General features: G+C 35.2%; 1 protein-coding gene across 1 annotated transcript in view; it reads right to left on the reverse strand.

Annotated features, from left to right (window-relative positions):
* Positions 1 to 17,650, reverse strand: part of NEB (nebulin) — a gene marked incomplete at its 5' end in the record, with an annotated part of 61,903 nt that overhangs the window by 19,867 nt on the left and 24,386 nt on the right. Inside the window, 18 exons of the mRNA XM_009581839.1 lie at positions 947 to 1,057; positions 1,531 to 1,641; positions 2,491 to 2,595; positions 3,893 to 3,997; positions 4,782 to 4,886; positions 5,035 to 5,145; positions 8,280 to 8,378; positions 9,018 to 9,116; positions 9,243 to 9,344; positions 9,809 to 9,919; positions 10,410 to 10,520; positions 10,638 to 10,742; positions 11,325 to 11,429; positions 11,553 to 11,657; positions 12,318 to 12,422; positions 13,633 to 13,740; positions 13,918 to 14,022; positions 15,551 to 15,655. Coding sequence (XP_009580134.1) covers positions 947 to 1,057; positions 1,531 to 1,641; positions 2,491 to 2,595; positions 3,893 to 3,997; positions 4,782 to 4,886; positions 5,035 to 5,145; positions 8,280 to 8,378; positions 9,018 to 9,116; positions 9,243 to 9,344; positions 9,809 to 9,919; positions 10,410 to 10,520; positions 10,638 to 10,742; positions 11,325 to 11,429; positions 11,553 to 11,657; positions 12,318 to 12,422; positions 13,633 to 13,740; positions 13,918 to 14,022; positions 15,551 to 15,655 — 1,908 coding nt within the window. The remainder of the gene's footprint in view (positions 1 to 946; positions 1,058 to 1,530; positions 1,642 to 2,490; positions 2,596 to 3,892; positions 3,998 to 4,781; positions 4,887 to 5,034; positions 5,146 to 8,279; positions 8,379 to 9,017; positions 9,117 to 9,242; positions 9,345 to 9,808; positions 9,920 to 10,409; positions 10,521 to 10,637; positions 10,743 to 11,324; positions 11,430 to 11,552; positions 11,658 to 12,317; positions 12,423 to 13,632; positions 13,741 to 13,917; positions 14,023 to 15,550; positions 15,656 to 17,650) is intronic.

Genomic DNA, 17,650 nt, shown 5'->3' on the forward strand with positions numbered 1-17,650 from the left:
TGCTGAACTTAGCTGAGTATGTCTGTAGTATTCTGGTAATAAAATATAGGCTCTTTGAATAACTCAAAAACTCTGCACTACTAAGTACAAAATGCTGTTGTCAGTAAGAATGCTTATCTTAAGAGTATTTTGTTAAGAAGCAAAATCGTAAGAAACATTAAAAAGTTACTTTTTTCAGCTTTCAGCCTGATGATGTTAAGGCTCTTAAAATATAAGCTAATCTTATCCTATGAAAACAATCACTATGAAATATTTATTATACCAGTCCACCACGTAAATAAAGTAGCTGTTAGGTTTGCATCCTGACTGTCTGATGGCCACCTCTCCATCAAAGTGGGCAAGACTGCCTTGGCCATCAGCCCTGCGGCTGCCAAGTGGGCATCAGTCCTGGGCAGGGGGAACTGTCCATGAGCATGGCTGGTGTTTCTGACTCACCCATCAAGCATAAAGCATTCAAAAAGAGCTCTTTGCTGCACAGCACACCTCCCAAAGCAGAAGTATGCCAGTCTGGTTCCCTCACTGTAGTCCCTTTCTGATCTCTCACTTCGCTTCTTGTTTCCTCAGCCTTGGTCCTCAGTTCCTAATTGTTGGTAACTGCTCCTGACCTAAGATGCCTAGTTTACAAAACTGACACCTCTGGCTCCTACTCTTAGCCTTGCTGCATCACAATGCTGGTTTAGTCTATTCCTTGACTGATCTGACTATTGATCACAGCACCTGTTTCCCACCTATATTCCTGACAGTAACTGCAAGCCAGAAAAGAGCTCACTTAAAAGTTCAGGCTCTCAGTTCTATCCTTAGTCACCCATACACATTCTTTTTTTCTCTCTACTCAAGAGTTTCTAGGGAATGACAAAGTTTGTACGAGTGTTATACAGCCGTAAGCATTTATCAGTTGGAGGCTGTTATATCCATTCAGATATTTTCAAAATAGCTTTTGACATACCTCGTTCAGGATTTGAGTTGCATTCTTCGCTCTTAACATGTCTGGAGTCTCCTCTAAAGCTGTTAGTCCTTTACCTTTGACACCTTCCTCCAGATCCCTCCTGTACTCTTTCTGCAGAAGAAAGAAAATGAAAACTGCAAAGCCAGACTAAAGAGAGTTCTATGCTTTACAACTTTGTTGCAAAAATTTAAAAAAAAAAAAAAAAAAAATTTCCAAAAGCTCCAAAAGAAAAAATACTTTTTTAAAACAACAAAGAATATTGTATGGGGTTATATAAGAACTACTGCAACAGAATAGAGTATAGTAATTACTGTTCAAGATAAATCGCAAAGGCACGCACATACACACCCCACTATGGAACAGTTAGGCTGATGAATGTCAGAAAGGGACATAGTAAATATGAACACAGTTAACGAACAATGAAATAAATGTCCATAACAAATTAGATCACAACACAAAATATATGTAAACATGCTTAATGTGAATGGTTAGGAAAAAGAAAGTGGTGCAGAAGAAATGCTGCTGTGAATACTTAGTGGAATTATTTAACTTGACAGAGGAAATAAGCACAGAATAACTGCTACCTCGCTCGCTATTTTGGTTGCATATTTGACATGTAATAAGGATGGTGTAATCTCCAAGCCAGTAAGATTTCTGCCCTTAATGGACTCTTCAAAGTCTTTCTTATATTCTTTCTAATAAGAGTAAGAAGAAAAAAAAGCAAAATAGCAAATATTTATTACATTATTTTTAATTATGTGAAAAACTACTGGGAGGATGGAGCAGTGGTTTGGTATTAATGTCACAATGACAATCTGCTACAGTCAATGCCATGGGCACCTAAAGCAATAAATCCTGTTTCTACTAAAGCCCATGAAACAGCTCATTACTTTCAATGGAAATATGACCTGACCCTGCCTTTTTTTTTTCTTTTTCTACTTATTTGTATACATTCAATGGAATCACTCAAACATAATGACTAATGGCCTTATACAAGTGTTTTTCAGCATGTATAAGCCTTCATCTGTGACAGAACAAGATTATACTTCAAACAAACAGAAAAGAACTGCTTGAGGGAACAGAATGACAGGTCAGTGAAGAACACTATGACAGTAGAGACAAACAGGAAATAAATGGGTTTCTCAAAAATAGAGTTCTGAGGTGAAAAGAATAACCAGGGTACTTTCTGTGGACTATGATAACCAACACACATACAATACTTGTGTTGCAAAAGTTTAAGGGAAATGTATTTCATATTACATTTCTTCTGAAGACTCGAAGACTTACTTAAGCTTCATTTACTGATAGCTTCTTGATAAAAAATTGCAGGTAATATACACTTCATCGTGACACAGGAAAGCTTCATGAATTTTAAATGTAGTATTTCAGAACCAATATAAAGAAGTGTGCTATAGCTGTAATTTTTCAATCTATCAGCATGCACAAGATGCAAGTATAATTGCCTGTCTAAATCACTGTGAAAGTTTAACTACAAAAAATAAATTTTAAAGTTTTTAGTCTATCAGTATTGATTTTAACCATACCTCACTCTGCATGAGCTGAGATTCCTTTGCAGTAAGGTATGTTGGAGTTTCAAAGTCCAACATAGGTTTTCCTTTTTCTTTCTCATACTTTTCTCTGTATTTCACCTGAAACAAAATGAAAAAAAGTTATTTTCCTAAATAACCAAAGAACCAATTCATCGACTAGTATGTGCCTACTTTGGTCAACAGATCCGTGGTAAAAAATGAATGTCTAATACTGTTTACCTTCCTGAAATCCGTATTATTGATCATAAAATGTAAAATGAAAGGTCAGGCTTGCAGCAAAATGTGTGTCACCTAAAATTTTACTGATTTATTTCCTGTTTCAGAAAATAAGCAGTGTCAGTTCAGATTTCAAGAATTTACTGATCACAAGAAGGAAGACAGATAGCTGTAAAAATCTAACTTGAAGGCACTCAGACTGCTCATGACCCTGGCTGAGTTCAGCCAGTTACATATTAATGGATTGCTTGGTGTTAGCGGCAGGGCTTGAAAAGATGCAGTTTAGCGACTTGCTAACTAATTCTGCGCATGAGCGTCCAGGAAGTAAAATGTCTACAAGGATAAAGATATTCTTGCTTCAAGTTATAGTATCCAGCCCTTAGGGCATCAATTTTCAGACTGCTGAGACAGACCCTGATCTCAAACTGGAGCAACAAGTAGTGACTTAAACTTTAACTACAAACTGATTAACAACCTTTTTCTTATAGTCCTTTGCTACGTATCCTTTTTGCTCTTCCATGCCATGCAGCAGAGCAATAACTATGGCCCTTTGTGTTCTAGCAGTAATTTCCCTCTTGCTTTACAGTCAATAAATACCTGGAATAGAACCTGGAATAGAGAGGATTAGAGACCAAATCAGAGTATGAATGTCTCTGGAACGATTCACCATTTGCCGTATTCCAGAGGAAAAAAATGTCAAGACACATTTAATAGCAGCATAGGTATTACTTGGGTTAAAGCAATTTTGGATGCAGAAAAAGAATAGCAGAGCTCTCCTTTGTATCACTTGTGGCTAGAATGGATAAAGCAGTTGAAAATATACTGTCAGCAACAACCCTACTTCTTTTAATTTCCAGTTTCTGTGACTACCAGGTCCTTTTTTCTATAGACGAAATCACCCTGATAAATGTATTATACTGTGTAAAAAGATCCATATACAAAGACACAAGTAACTTTGAGACCTACTCTAGAATAAAGAAATCATACAGATATTTTACATGTGTTCTAAACTTGCAAATGTGCAAATATTTCTCATTGACTTGTTTACTCAGGTGTGCAGTGTTTATAAAGCAGATAGGCACAGAGATTGTTATATATGGGAGAATTTGATAGGATGACTTCAGTGATGGAGACTGGTACTCAGTGAGTGGGGTTAATGAGAAACACATGACCAACTTACATGGCTCTGTAGTTCTGATGCCTCTCTTAGATGAACCTGCTCAAGATTATCTGGCACCACATGGTAGTGACCCTTACTCTTCTCATATTGCTTCTTGTACTGGTACTGAAGGGAAGGTGTCAAAAATCATCTCAATAAAAAAAAAATCCCTCAGCAAATTTACTTCTTAGGTCCAATCAAAGCAACACTTCAACAGAACATCAAAGAGAAATTAGAAATACAAAAAGTAAAACAAAACCAAGAAGTTTAACTCCCAGTATCAGATATCACTTCTAAAGATCTGGGTGAACAGTTATCTTTTTTCAACCATTTTGATTGCAACAAAGATTTTTTCAAAACCAGGATTAAAAAAAGAAAAAGAAAAAAGAAAACACAGTGAATACATGAAAAGGCTGTGCCAGGCAATAATGATTTTTGTCTTTTCTCAGTAAAATCATCAAGTATTTTGTTAGGCACAATTCTGTACATCTACAACAGGGGGATGTTAAACATAAACATGAAATTAAAAAACCAGACAAAAATAAAAATTTTAAATACAGTGAGCAATAAAGAAAAAAGTAAAAAAAGAAGAAACAGTATTTGTTAGTGTGATGCGATCAGTTAAAATGTAATAAAGAATCAATCCACTAAAAATTATTAGAGGATTTAAAATATTAGCAGTTCTACAGCTAATAAAGATTTCACTTCCCAGAGGACAAATATGGCAAAGTTGCTAGTTAACTAGGAAATAATCATTAGGAAGTAGAGGAAGAGATCACTACCAGGTGATGTCCCATGAACAGTAACAGAGGGAGTAATTGTTACAGAAATAGTTAGTAGAGATCAATTGAGAATGGAATCAATAGTAATGGAAAAATCAAATGGATCTGGGATTAGATAATGAGCTTACAGCACTGGCGAGTTGGCTTGTACTCAGGACATGGTTCATAATCAGTGATTCAGACATGTCTGTGACAGGCTTATGAAGTTTCTTTAAATCCGCCTTGTATTTCACCTGCAGGTAAGAAAGGACAAACAACATCAGAAAAGGAGACTGCTAATAAAACCTGTGATGTTGAATGTATTAATAACATAAAGGAGGTCTTTGTTAAAGAAATTTGAAACTTTTAATTTCCCTAGAGGAAAAGCATAAGTAAACATACCTCACTAGCCATGTTGTGAGCGTCTTTCATGGTCTTGTAGATTTTAGCCTCCTTTAAATCATACTTTGGCTTTTTACCCATTTCTTTGGAAAAATTCTCCTTGTATTTCACCTAAATTAAAAAACAACCAGGTATTACAACTGTTCTTGAGTACTCACTTGTTTGGCTGCAGAAGGCAAAGAGACCCTACTTCAATGCTGATGATAAGCAGAAGGATGAAAATGTAGTAACTTGAAGGCATCCGCTGGAATAAAGGCTATTTTAAAGACGATCCGACATGGAAAGAAAATCTACATCCGTATTTACAAAATACCACTTTCAATTTTTCTTTCAGTGCACAGGTTACATCTCCTCATTGTAAAAATAACAGACATAGTCAAGAGAAGTATGTTGACAAAATACAGCTAAATTCTGACCCTCAGAGATGATGAATTTTTCACTTGATGGGAACTGTGCATAGATAAAAGATACCTTATTTCACAAAGAGACAAAAATTGACACAAGTATAAAGAGTATTTAAAAGAACTTTTTACGTACTTCTTGGAGAAATATGAGCTTTAAAAACTACCTCAACACATACGAGCACTGAAGATGGCAATATATCAAATACTTTTATATATACTGTTATACACATACTGTGTTCTGTATAAATCAGAGATGAAGAAGGATGTTAATGATCACAAACAGAATAGTGATACAATTAATTACTAGGAATTAGATTACACAAGAGGCTTAGTAGCACTTCCAAACCACATTCGCATTAGCAAGGTAAACCATAGTGATGTAAGCCATAATATTCCAGCAGACCCAGGCTGAAGGCACAGAAATGTTGATAGGAGTGAGAGTTTTGCTAATGACTTAAATGAGGGCAAGTCCTTCATCCATCATGACCTGTCCCATCCCACTGCTGCAGGTGCAGCTAAAGGCTAATTCCTCACTATTTCTTGTGAACCTACAAAAAGGGATGGTTCCATTAGGAATATTTCAGTTTTATTACTTTTTTTGCTATCAGAGATGCATAAAATTGTTTCAGAAGAGTTACTGAAGAGTGCAAGAAAAACTCAAAGTAGTAAAGATTAAGTTCTGGCTTATCTAAATGGATCCCATAGTTAGTATGTATGCTCATCACCATTAGAGGAAACATCAGTAGAAAAATTCTGAGGATTTGTCATGTCTTCCCTTTAGTACTATTCTGCCTAGTCCGGAAACAAGTGAGGCAACATTTCTTTCTGTTTACCAATCCACATTTCCTTGAAGATACTTTATAGTAATAAGCTAGCAACCCCCATCCCTGGTCTAAAGAACAAGAACTGAACAACTGTCATCAGTCTTTCTGAAAGAATTTGATCTTGTTCAGGACCCAGGTAATACTTATAAAAAGCATGCAGAAAATATAAGACTGTGGCTGATGAGGAAAAAGGATTAATGGTTCTTCAGAAAAAAACCTGATCTCCCAAGCAATATTTATGTGAAAACCGAAATGAAAGAAATAAAATACTGAAGAACTGATAACTAAGTTGAGGAACAGCTGATTCATGCTAGAGGTTTTTTTATGACAATTACAGAAATGTAAACAGATAATTCTGTATTAGTAAAAGAAGAAAGATGATTGAATGCAGAATTAAATGACATTCTACAATCACACTTTGAATTCATTGTCATGTACATACAGCACCATATGGTTCATGCTGGATACCACTGTTGCTCTTTTGCTTTGCAAAATATGCCAACATTCAGATAAAACACACAGTGAAACAGGCAAATCTACAAATTACATAGCTGCTGTAAGAAAAACAAAGAATATTAACATTTTTTACATAAAGGAATCAGTACTGGTTCTGACCTCACAAAAATTAAAATCAAGCAGACGTATACTAGAATCTGTTAAGTTTTGCAAGTATGCAACATCTGATCAAGATCAGACTATCATGCCGAAGAGTTAACTTTTTTTACTAGAAGAAATGTTATTAGAAGATCTATGCAAAATTAAAAGGAAGCATGCCAGACAGACAGATGAAATCCAGCTAAAAAAAGGCAAGTGGATAAACAAACCGGACATAATGCTTTATAAAGAACAAGTTTATGAGAAGAATGTCTAAGAGAAAAAAAAAGTTGAAGATTATGCCAATTATTCTTTGCTCCCTTACTGCCTCTGCAATAGTTAATTTTCTCTCAGGACCAAAATAATCTCATCAAAGCATATTTATAAAACTAAGAGGAGAACAGGCTAGCATTGGAGCAAAAGCATGGAAAAGGAGGATCTCACCACTGAATGGCAATAAACATAATTTCTTTTTTTTCTTGTAGTTCAATTGTCCAGTTTAAGAATCCTTGGTTCTGCTGAACAGATTCTTGTTTTTCCTGACAAACACAGTGGCTGACATTCAAACATGCGACAGTTACGTGCAGCAGTCACGGCTAGACACGGAAAAACCATAATCCTCCTTTTTTTCATTTGGAAATACATGTGCAAAACTGAAACGGCATAGATCTGTCTGCTGCCACTTCAAAAACTGCTATGCAGCCATTGTTCTTCTATTTTCCAAAGCTTTTGAGATGGCAAGACATCTAAGAAACTATGTGGCCTCAAATCACTACAGGGTACACTTCTCAGAGGCTCTGGGGCTGATTCAGTCATACACTATGCTTCCATTATGCCATTCCAGCATAATGTAAACAGAACAGTTTAAATGAAGTTTAAATAGAAGTTTGAAGTTTGAATAGTTAAAATGAAGTTCTAGTGTGAATGTTATGCATATGGTATGACTGTTCACAGAAAATTACTAGCACCATTATTCGGGTTTGTCATATACACACATTTCCATTTTTTGCACAATTTCAGGAAAACCAGCTCAAGCTCGTATGTCTGGTTTTAGCTTTTTTGGGTGAAAAAGGTGAGTTTTCACATTGCATGAGTGCATTGGAAACTTCCATTAAAAACACTGGAAGTTCCAAAACCATTATGAAAGGCATAATAACGTTTCAAGCTTCATGTGGTGTTTCTGAAACAGACAAATTCCCCACCTACAGAATTCCCATGCACTGTCTTTCCAGAGGAAAAAACGAGGTCACATCTAACTGAGGAGTCTCACAAGTTTTGCTACATTCGACACCTTTGACACAAAAAGATCCAGTGCAACTGGGGCATAAACCCTTTAACAGCTTGGAGTTGTAAGATAATATGCAAGCAAGAGACAGACGCATAAAAATGGCATTCCCATATGTGTCACTTAAAATTATCTTACATGACTACTTAGCATATTAGCTTTCTTAAAGGTTCTCATCCATGGGGTATCATAAGATGCAGCTCCATGCCCTCTCATATGTCGTTTGAGGTATTCTGCCTACAATGCGTAGCAAGAAAGCAAGATCAGAAATGCAAACAATTACAGAATTAAAGCATGAAGTGGTGAGAAAGAACCAAGTTGAACTGAGGTCCTGGAGGAAAAAATTGCCACAGAAAATAGCAAGCATGTGCTTCAGACTGATCAGAGAACATGACCATTGTATAAAAGTAAGCAACCTTCTATTAATACAACATATCAACATATCAAAACAGAAGAGTATTTTAAAGGCACAAAGTAGAAAGAAAGTGGCTGAAAGAAACTGAATGTCCATCTCATAAAGGATGGATAATAAGAATTAGGTAAAAGGCTGCTTCTTTTAAAGTCAATACCCAGAAAAGCTAAAAAAAAAGAGAACATAGCTAACACTTCAGACTTAGTGTTTAAAAGATCTTGTCACGGCATCATTTTAAGGAGATTCTATACTCCATTACTGACATTAAGTAAGTCAGTAGAAAACTTTATTTAATAAAGAAATACCTTGCACTGGGATTTAATTTTTACTTTAACACGTTACCTTTAAAATATTCCCTTATCCCCTAATCTAGAAATAATTATAATATTAATATTACTCTGTAAGTTAATATCATGTCTCATTTCTCTCACTGCGTCGAAGTTTCACCAACTTTTTATTATTACCTGGCTAGTTAGCTTGGACACCTCCTTTGCCAGTTCAATATCTGGACGTCCCAGCATGGTTACGCCAATGCCAGCTTCTCCACGCTTTTTATATTCAATCTAACAAAGAAACAAAAAAATGTAGTTTAGTAGTGATGACATTCCCTTTTAATTATTTTACTGACACTGTTTTTAGTAGTAAAATTACTGCTAAAAAATTATACAGAAGGCTTAAAAAACACTTACATCACTAATTAACTTGGCAGCCTGAGTTGCTTTCTTAATATCTGGTCGATCTGCTATAGGTGTGTAGTGGAGCTTTGACTTGGCATCTTTCTTGTATTCAATCTAATCCGTGATGATAGACAGAGGAAAGAAAATTACTGAGGTTTGTTCATGAGGAATGTATCTAATAAGGACACAGCAATGTTGCTGGGAAAGTGCATGTTGTTTTTTTTTTTAAATAATTTCACAAGGAATGGATTTGGGAATTTGTTTTTGCAAGTTGTCTACAAATGAAGAAATAAGCATGTGCAATTCTGTCTGCATTTGAAGGAATGAAAAAAATTATTAGATGTGATTTGCACTTGATTACTTTAAATCCTACCACGTGATTAAGTAGAAATAGGATTTTCAAAGAAATCCTTTATTTCACTGCAATTTTACATTTGTGAATATCTTTCAGAATTACACCTTAACATGGATGCTGGTAGGAAATCCATAAGTATGTGAACTTTTGTTTTTGCCAGCAGACTTTGATTGAATTTGCTTACACAAGCTACTTAATTCACGAAAAGACAAGACAAACTTACTGTACTCTGCTTTTTAGCAACTTCCATGGCATGTTTCACTTCAGGAGGCTCCAGCATGACAGAATAATTAGACTTGCCTTTCTCCTTCACAAACTTCTTTTTATAGTTTGTCTGTTAAGAGCAAAAAGGGCCAAAAAAGGTGTGATTTTTTAATTTCACATGGAGGTAAATGCTACTGAAACTTGGAAATAAGCTCACTGAAACTGTTAAGACAGATAAAATGCAGTCTCTTCAGTCTCAAAATGTATGGTCCCCAGCTTGTTTGTCATAGTTTGCACTTTAGATTACAAAAGGTTGCTAATTGGAGATAATGATTTGTATTTAAACTGTGTTCTATGAAAAATAAAATCTGAATTAAGGGCACGCGTTAGCACTCCAGCCCACCACTTTTCTCCAGAGTATTCAACAGATTCCCAATAAAATGTGTTTAGCTCTTTGTTAAAGTCTCATTCTGGTAGGAATTAATCTTTTCTGACTCCTTGGGCATTTTACGATGAGACTCTAAATGTGTTGCATGTATACTAAAACATGCAACGGTATAATCAATTATAGGCAGCAGGTAATAATCTCACCATAAATTGTTATCACATGAGTTACTTACCTCACTGACATTCTTGGTCACCTCCTTCACGTGAGCAGTGTCTCGTGTCTCTGGCAGGGTTGTATAAGACCCATGTGGAAGCTGCTTCTTGCTATATTCTTTGTATTTGTTCTGAAAGCACAGAATAAAAATAGGTAAAACCAGCAATGCAAGCCCCACCCCTTCCCCCCATCCCCCCATAATAAAAGGATGTACTTAAAATGAACAAGTAACTCTCCGATGTTTTACCTCAGATACAAGAGAGCTGACATTCTTAGCCAGGAGGATCTGAGGTGTATCTGGAATAACATGGTACGTTCCTCGAGCTTTGTTGTGCTTCTCTTTGTATTTTATCTAGCACAAAGAAAAGATATCGTTTTAAGCAATGTGTATGTTGTCTTGTGGCAATTTAAAAAGAAATTATTATAGTTGTGTCTGCTTGTCAGTGCAAAAGTTTGCAGAAAATCCCGTATTTTGATATTTTCCAAGATAAATTAATTCTAGTCTATATATTCCTATAGCTCTCACTTGGAATTTTATTAATATATGGAATATTGAATATTAATATATTGTTAGTAATTGTTAAAGATACTTTGTGTTATGCACAAGTTATACCTGATGGTTTTTTTGTTGTTTTCTCCAGATAATATTTTCATTTCAGTAACATTCATTTCAGAATGCAGAGATATACCAAAGACAATGTTAACTTTGAGTATTTATTTAATCCATGAACTAGGCCAGTGACATTTATGAGACCAAGTTTATTCAGATTTTGCCAATTCGTTCATGAAATAAACAAGTCAAATCAAATAATGAAGTGAGACTGAGAACAACTTTTCAAAGCTTCATTCTTAATCCCATCATATTTCCAATGAAGTAGTTTATGTAGTAAGTAAAGTTCTAGTAGAATAAAAAAGTGAGTGTTCAAGTACTTACATCACTCGCCAAGATGGCATTATTTAAGGCCAATACTGTGTTTTTATCATCTGTGACAGAGAGTTTGCATCCCTTTAGGAATTCCCGGTCCAGTTTGTATTCGTACTGCAGGAATTAAAAATAGAAGATAAAAAAGGAGAGTCTCAAATCTTCTACAATTTTTTTTTTTTATTCTGAACACGAGAGAAGTGGGGAAAGGGAGTATTCAGTTTGTTCTGATTTTCTTACATCGCTCTGTTGCAGAGACGACTTGGCTGCTTGAACAAAGTCAGGTCTATCAGCAATCCAGTGCCAATGAGCCTTGGCTGCTTCATATTTCTTCTTATAATCCAGCTGTTTATAATGAAACAACAAGAAAAAAAGAAGTTAACCGAAGTTGTGTACTTTACACATGACATTCATACAGATGCAAATTCTCTTTTGGTCTGTACCAATTAAAGAGAGAAGAGGTAAGAAAGTGCATCTACATCAGACTAGGGCTTTCCTCTGAATCATGTACAACCCAGTGCGAGTCCATTACCCTAGCTTTTCCACTGCTAGGTGAAGAAAGGAATATGAATGACTGAAAAGATATCATGACTTCAAAGAATGTGAGTGCTTTCAGTTCCTTGCCTGTTGAAGTGAATGCTATTGGCCACCAATAACAGAAAACACAGGTGAGCTTCCCATGAAGCACGCACTTTATCTACAAGAACATCATCACAGAGAATTTCTGGGACAGTTGTGTCTCTGTGAGGAAAACAGAGGGGGACTAGAAGAACAGTAGATGTGTGACATACAAGGACCTCAAGTGACCTCAAGGACAACTTGCAAGAGTGAGCACTTTAGTATGAAATAAATTAAAACATATTTTATTCAAGCAGCATAAGAATTAGAAGCAATGTCCAAGCTCAAAAAATTTCAATGGAACTGAAAATAATTTCTCGTGGTCTCCATTGCCAGTCCCAAACACTATCTATAATAAAATTAAAATATCAATAAAACTGAACTCACATTGCTGTTTAACTTGTAAGCGTGCCTTGGAGTCTTAATATGAACTGAATCTGCTATGACATTGCAGTGAGATTTATTCCTCTCATACACTTCTTTGTATTTCAGCTAAAGAAAGACAAACATAAAAGACATTTACAAAGATAATATCATCATCAACAAGAAAAGCATCAAAACGTGAAAAACATAATATTAAAAATTGCTCCTGTCGAGATAAAATCTTAACAGAAGAAAAAGAAACTATAATATAACTTGGTATCAACCATCTGCCTGAAAGAAGGGTCCTTTTCAGCAGCAGTTCTCTTTAAATAGAAAATGTAGCAGGTATAACTCACCACGATTTAACAAAATCTACACATGAACAGTAATTCTGCCTGTTTCTAGTTTTTTGCACCTAATAGAAATGCTTTAAAGAAACTTATCTTCTGATAGGCTTTCTGAAAATTCCTTTATAGAATCTCAAATTCAGCACTCAGTTTGGAACTGAAAAAATATACTTCAATTCACAGATAGCTTTTGAACATCTTTGTCTCTTAATGATCCACGTTAGTATCTGGATAATATGGTTACTTTTTCCTCCTAGATTTACTCATTATATAAATAATCCATGTAGCATCCGAATGACTTTCACACCACTTATTCTCGCAGTACTATATTGAGTTACAGAAGTGCTCGTATCATTGTTTTATTTATGGATATCTAAGGAACAACAATACAAAGGTCAGAGAGAAAGCCTAGGGTAGGAGGAGGAATTAGGACCAGGACTTCCAAATCCTATATTATTCTACCCACTTCATCTTCCTTTCTCTCTCTTCTTTTTAGCCTTCCATTGTCCCATAGTCAAAACACATTTATTTTAGATTAGAATATTTACCTTACATATTCACAATATCCATAGAAGAAATGAATAAACACAGTAATGTATTAAGTACCTTATTCAAGGCTCCACAAAAGCCACTAGCCAATAGAGGAAGAAAACCCAGAAACAAACTCCCCAAATCCATGCTTTAATTAGCTACGAGTTCCAGCTCATGGCTTTTATTACTAGTGAGGGCTGCACCACCCCAGCAAAAATGTTCCAAAAGCTACAGAAGAACGTCACACGGAAAAAAACTTCCTGAATACTTTCATACTCTGTTGTGTTTTTTGAAAAAGCATTAAGTACCTATGGAGTTTTACATGCAAACAAAGCCAATACACTCTAACAAGAAGCTATTTTTTAATGACAGCATTACGTATGAGTTAAAAGTATTGCATATCAAAGTAAAAAGCTAATTATGTGTCTTTCTGATACCACAGACAAGGATAATTTACTTACATCACTTATTCTGTCCTTGACCTTGCGCACATGCAATAACATAGGTGTATCATGGATTGTAGTATAGCCTTTAGGCTTCGCTTTGTTATACTCCAACTTGTAAATAATCTGAAGATAAAAATTATAATTATATTATTTCTTGACAGTATTGGCATCAATTGAAAAAAATCAAGGTGAGAAACATTGTATAATGGACTACTCAAAATGCCATATTCTTAATTATCACACTTCAAAGGTCAGAATTCAGAGAAGGAGGTATGCTTTAAAGGGTCTGACCACACTTACATCACTGATCTGTTTGTTGACTTTTGTAGTCCTTAAGTGTTCTGGAGTGTCTACAACCATAGTATACTTGTCTTTCTTCTTTTCATAGTCCTTTTTGTATTGAACCTGAAAATATGTTAACCACACAAACCAAGACAAAACATCTTCAGGAGATATGTTTATATTCACACATAAAATTGCAAAATCCTTCCACCAAAGCCAATGAAAGCTGAACATGCACAATGAGCTAAACTTTGCAACCCCCTTATTTGCCTAAGAGGCTGCCTATCTATTTGTGTGATTAATCTTACATTTATTTCACTGAGTGTAAAAGCTTCACTTCTATCCTAAATGTCCAAGATTGAGCTAAAAAAAGCAATCTCGGCAGGTGAGTGACTTCTAAAATTCATAACTGAACAATATCTCATTTTTAAATATTCATCAAATGAAGAGAAATGTAAAACATCTTACACAGTAGAAGATACAAAAGTCCACTGAATATATCATAATACCAGGCTATTTTAAAGGCTTTGATAGCAGAATTTGTATCTTGATAATTTCTTTCTTAAAGATCATCTTGCCCTACTCAGGACTCTAAACCTGTTTTCACAGAATTCAGTGAGAACAGACTGTACACCAAGAATGGTAATTCACTGTAGACAGCCTGAGGGCAGGTGGAAGAGGTTAGAGCACATTTTTTAAAAAGAACTTTCATGCTCTATCTTGCATCAGAAAATAAAACCATGCTTTCGAAACAGGACTACGACAGACAAAATCTAAAAAATTATACACAAACAACAAATCATAACATGAAGTCAACTCAGATGAACGTGCAGGTCAGTCAGAATGCTATTTTTTTTCTTCAAACATACTCAAACTTACCTGCAAGTAGTTTTTAATAAGATAATAGAAATCCACGGATAAATTGAACAAAAATGTCTAGTAAAGACCTTCAGTACCTTATTACCGAAGAATGTTATTAACTGTGATAATAGTAACAAAGAAGAACAGCCCCCTCCCTCTCATGTAATTGTTTTCTACTGTTGCATTTCCAGTTTATAATTTAAATGTTATATGCCAGTTTCACCTGGCCCAGTCAGGAATAATTTTTGAAAAAGTAAGGTTACTGCTAGCAGCTGTGATTTCAGAGCAGAACTAAATATGTATCAGTTATTTAATAAACCACATTTTCATCCAACTGGTACAACCAAAATATATATGCTGGAATCCAGATTAAATGAAGGTGGACTATGGAAAATTAATTCTTCACAATAATATCAGAGTCATTACAGGCTTTCTTTTACATCATCAGAAATATAAATATGTTAGGCTCTTTGTTCTATATGAACAAATAGATGAATCATATTCACTTTCTACCTTCTGATTCTTATTAGAACTGGCAAAAGGAGAGAGTATATTTTCTAATAAACTGTATTAGGTGACTGCATGAGGACTGCTTTGCTAGCCTTGCTTAAAACCAGTAAGTAGAGAAAGAAATTGATGAAATTGATGAAAGAGTTGACAAAACTCTGGAGTGTGATATCCGTAGAAATTTAGAGAACTCCCAAGCATTAAATATTAGAAGTCCAAGCAGCTAATTTGTATATATATTTGTATATAAAATGTCTCCTACAGCAGCAGTTCTTCATATTACCTGGCTCCATAAGTATGTGTTGTAGAGTGCTGTCAGCATATCTGGCCTCAGAATTTCATTACATCCATGTTGCAGGAGCATCTTGGCAAAGGATTTATATTTTTTCTGTTCATGCAAATGGCAACGAAGCACAAAAGAGACTTGTGAACACCATGAACAACAACGCAGCTCTAGATCCCAGACACTTTGAGAGTGGAGAGATTTAGGCAAGGTACTATATGTATTCATTCAGATGTGCATACAACTTACATCTATATAATTAAGAATGTCAAGAGTACATATTAAAAGATCTGCATACTATCCCATTAAGGAAATTGTGAAAATATTTTGAGATAAGAATAAATTATAGATTAAGGTGAGGGCACTCAAAAGCCAAATATGTCACTGTTGCTTGAGTAATGAGTAAAAAGATAATGTTTGTAAAGGTCATTAAAAGAGAGGTAATAAAAAATAAACGCATGATACAACATGCATTTTTTAAAACCTCTCCAATGACTTCAAGAGGCATTAGATTTCTGATGTCAATTGATGCACAATATATGAAAGTACATACAGTAGAGATCAGCTCACTCAAAAAGTAGTAATTCTTTTTGGGTGGCAAAACAAAGACTGGCTGATCAACTAAACTAAAACATCACAACATCACAGGTGAAACCTGTGATACTGCTAGCTGTAGACATTTCACACAGACAGAGTAGCTGTGAGTGAATCAGGCACTTTCTGGCAGCACTGGCTAGTGCTCCTACAGTACCTGACTGCTCAGTGTAGTCCCCCACTTGGCCAGGAGGTTCCTAGGATCATCCACAATAACGCTGTACCTATCTTTGAGCTTCTCATAGGCAGCTTTATATAATTTCTGCTCAGAATAGCATAATACAGTGTAATAAATTAAAAGAGAGTGAAGACACAAAGAGATCATAGTTCTAACCATTGAAACCTCTTTACATGGACTACTTAAAGGCTGGGATTGAAGTTCATAACCAAAAGAGAAAAACATATTAAAAAAAAAAACACAGAGAGAAAATATTTCCAAATAGTATATGCATTTCTAGATTTCCACTGGAAGGCCTAATCTACAATTTAAGGATGGCTATATTCTGTACCTGCCACTCCTCAATAAGCCATTTTATGAACTACTTTCTTCATGAAAAATAACTGCAGAAACAACTCTGTATGGAACTAGATTCTTGATTTGAGTACAAAGAGAACAGAATGAGATGCAAGGGTAAAATACAATGTTATATTATCATCAGATATTTTGTAAGCAAAACCTATAATCCCTCATCACGAAAAACATCACTTACATAACAGAAGATATTTAGGCAAGTTCATTTCAATGTATGGAGCCCCCGTTGCTAAAATTTTACTCATTTCTGTTTCTCATCTTATATTTTTCCTTATTTGCTCTACTGAACAATAAGAAGACTGAATACTAACAATCTTCCATAACAAATTCTGGTTCGCTGCTTATCAAATTGAGTATGAAATGATAGCAATGGTACTGGAATGGTATCTGTTGTGAAACAGTTTTTCATACTTAGAACAGATAATACTGTAATACATTTAATGACAGGTAAACAATTTAACATAATGTCTGGTTAAAAAGAATAAAACACCACAATGTGAGAGTCTAAATACATGCTGCTTTAATGAAAAGCATCAGAGAGTCTGGTGCGGTATGCCAACTCTAAGCTGATGAGAATTCACCTAGAACACAGTGCTTTTCAATAGGATTTGTCCTGTGGGTATACAGCACTACTCCTAGAAACTCCAGTGGTGATTTTAATCTTAAACCCCCTTTGCTAGCATGCTGTTTATTGTTTCTTTAGCACTACAGGAGAAAAGTAAGAAAAAGTAAATAGTAGAGTGTGAGAATTCAAGGCAAAATATCTGAAATGAAAGAGAGCTATGGTAACTTCGGACATAATACTACCTTCCTAACACTGAGGAAGTTTTTTTTCAACGTTTCAGGGAAGCAGTTGTGATTCTCTCTATACCTTTTTCACATGACAATCAACAATCGATGTTACTAAGCAAGCAGCATTATTTAAGTTAGCTTTTATTAACCAGTCAGCAAAGGAGAAGTTTCTTTGCAATGAC

The sequence above is a fragment of the Fulmarus glacialis genome, unplaced genomic scaffold, assembly GCF_000690835.1.
Source record: "Fulmarus glacialis isolate BGI_N327 unplaced genomic scaffold, ASM69083v1 scaffold4550, whole genome shotgun sequence".
Lineage (NCBI taxonomy): Eukaryota > Metazoa > Chordata > Aves > Procellariiformes > Procellariidae > Fulmarus > Fulmarus glacialis.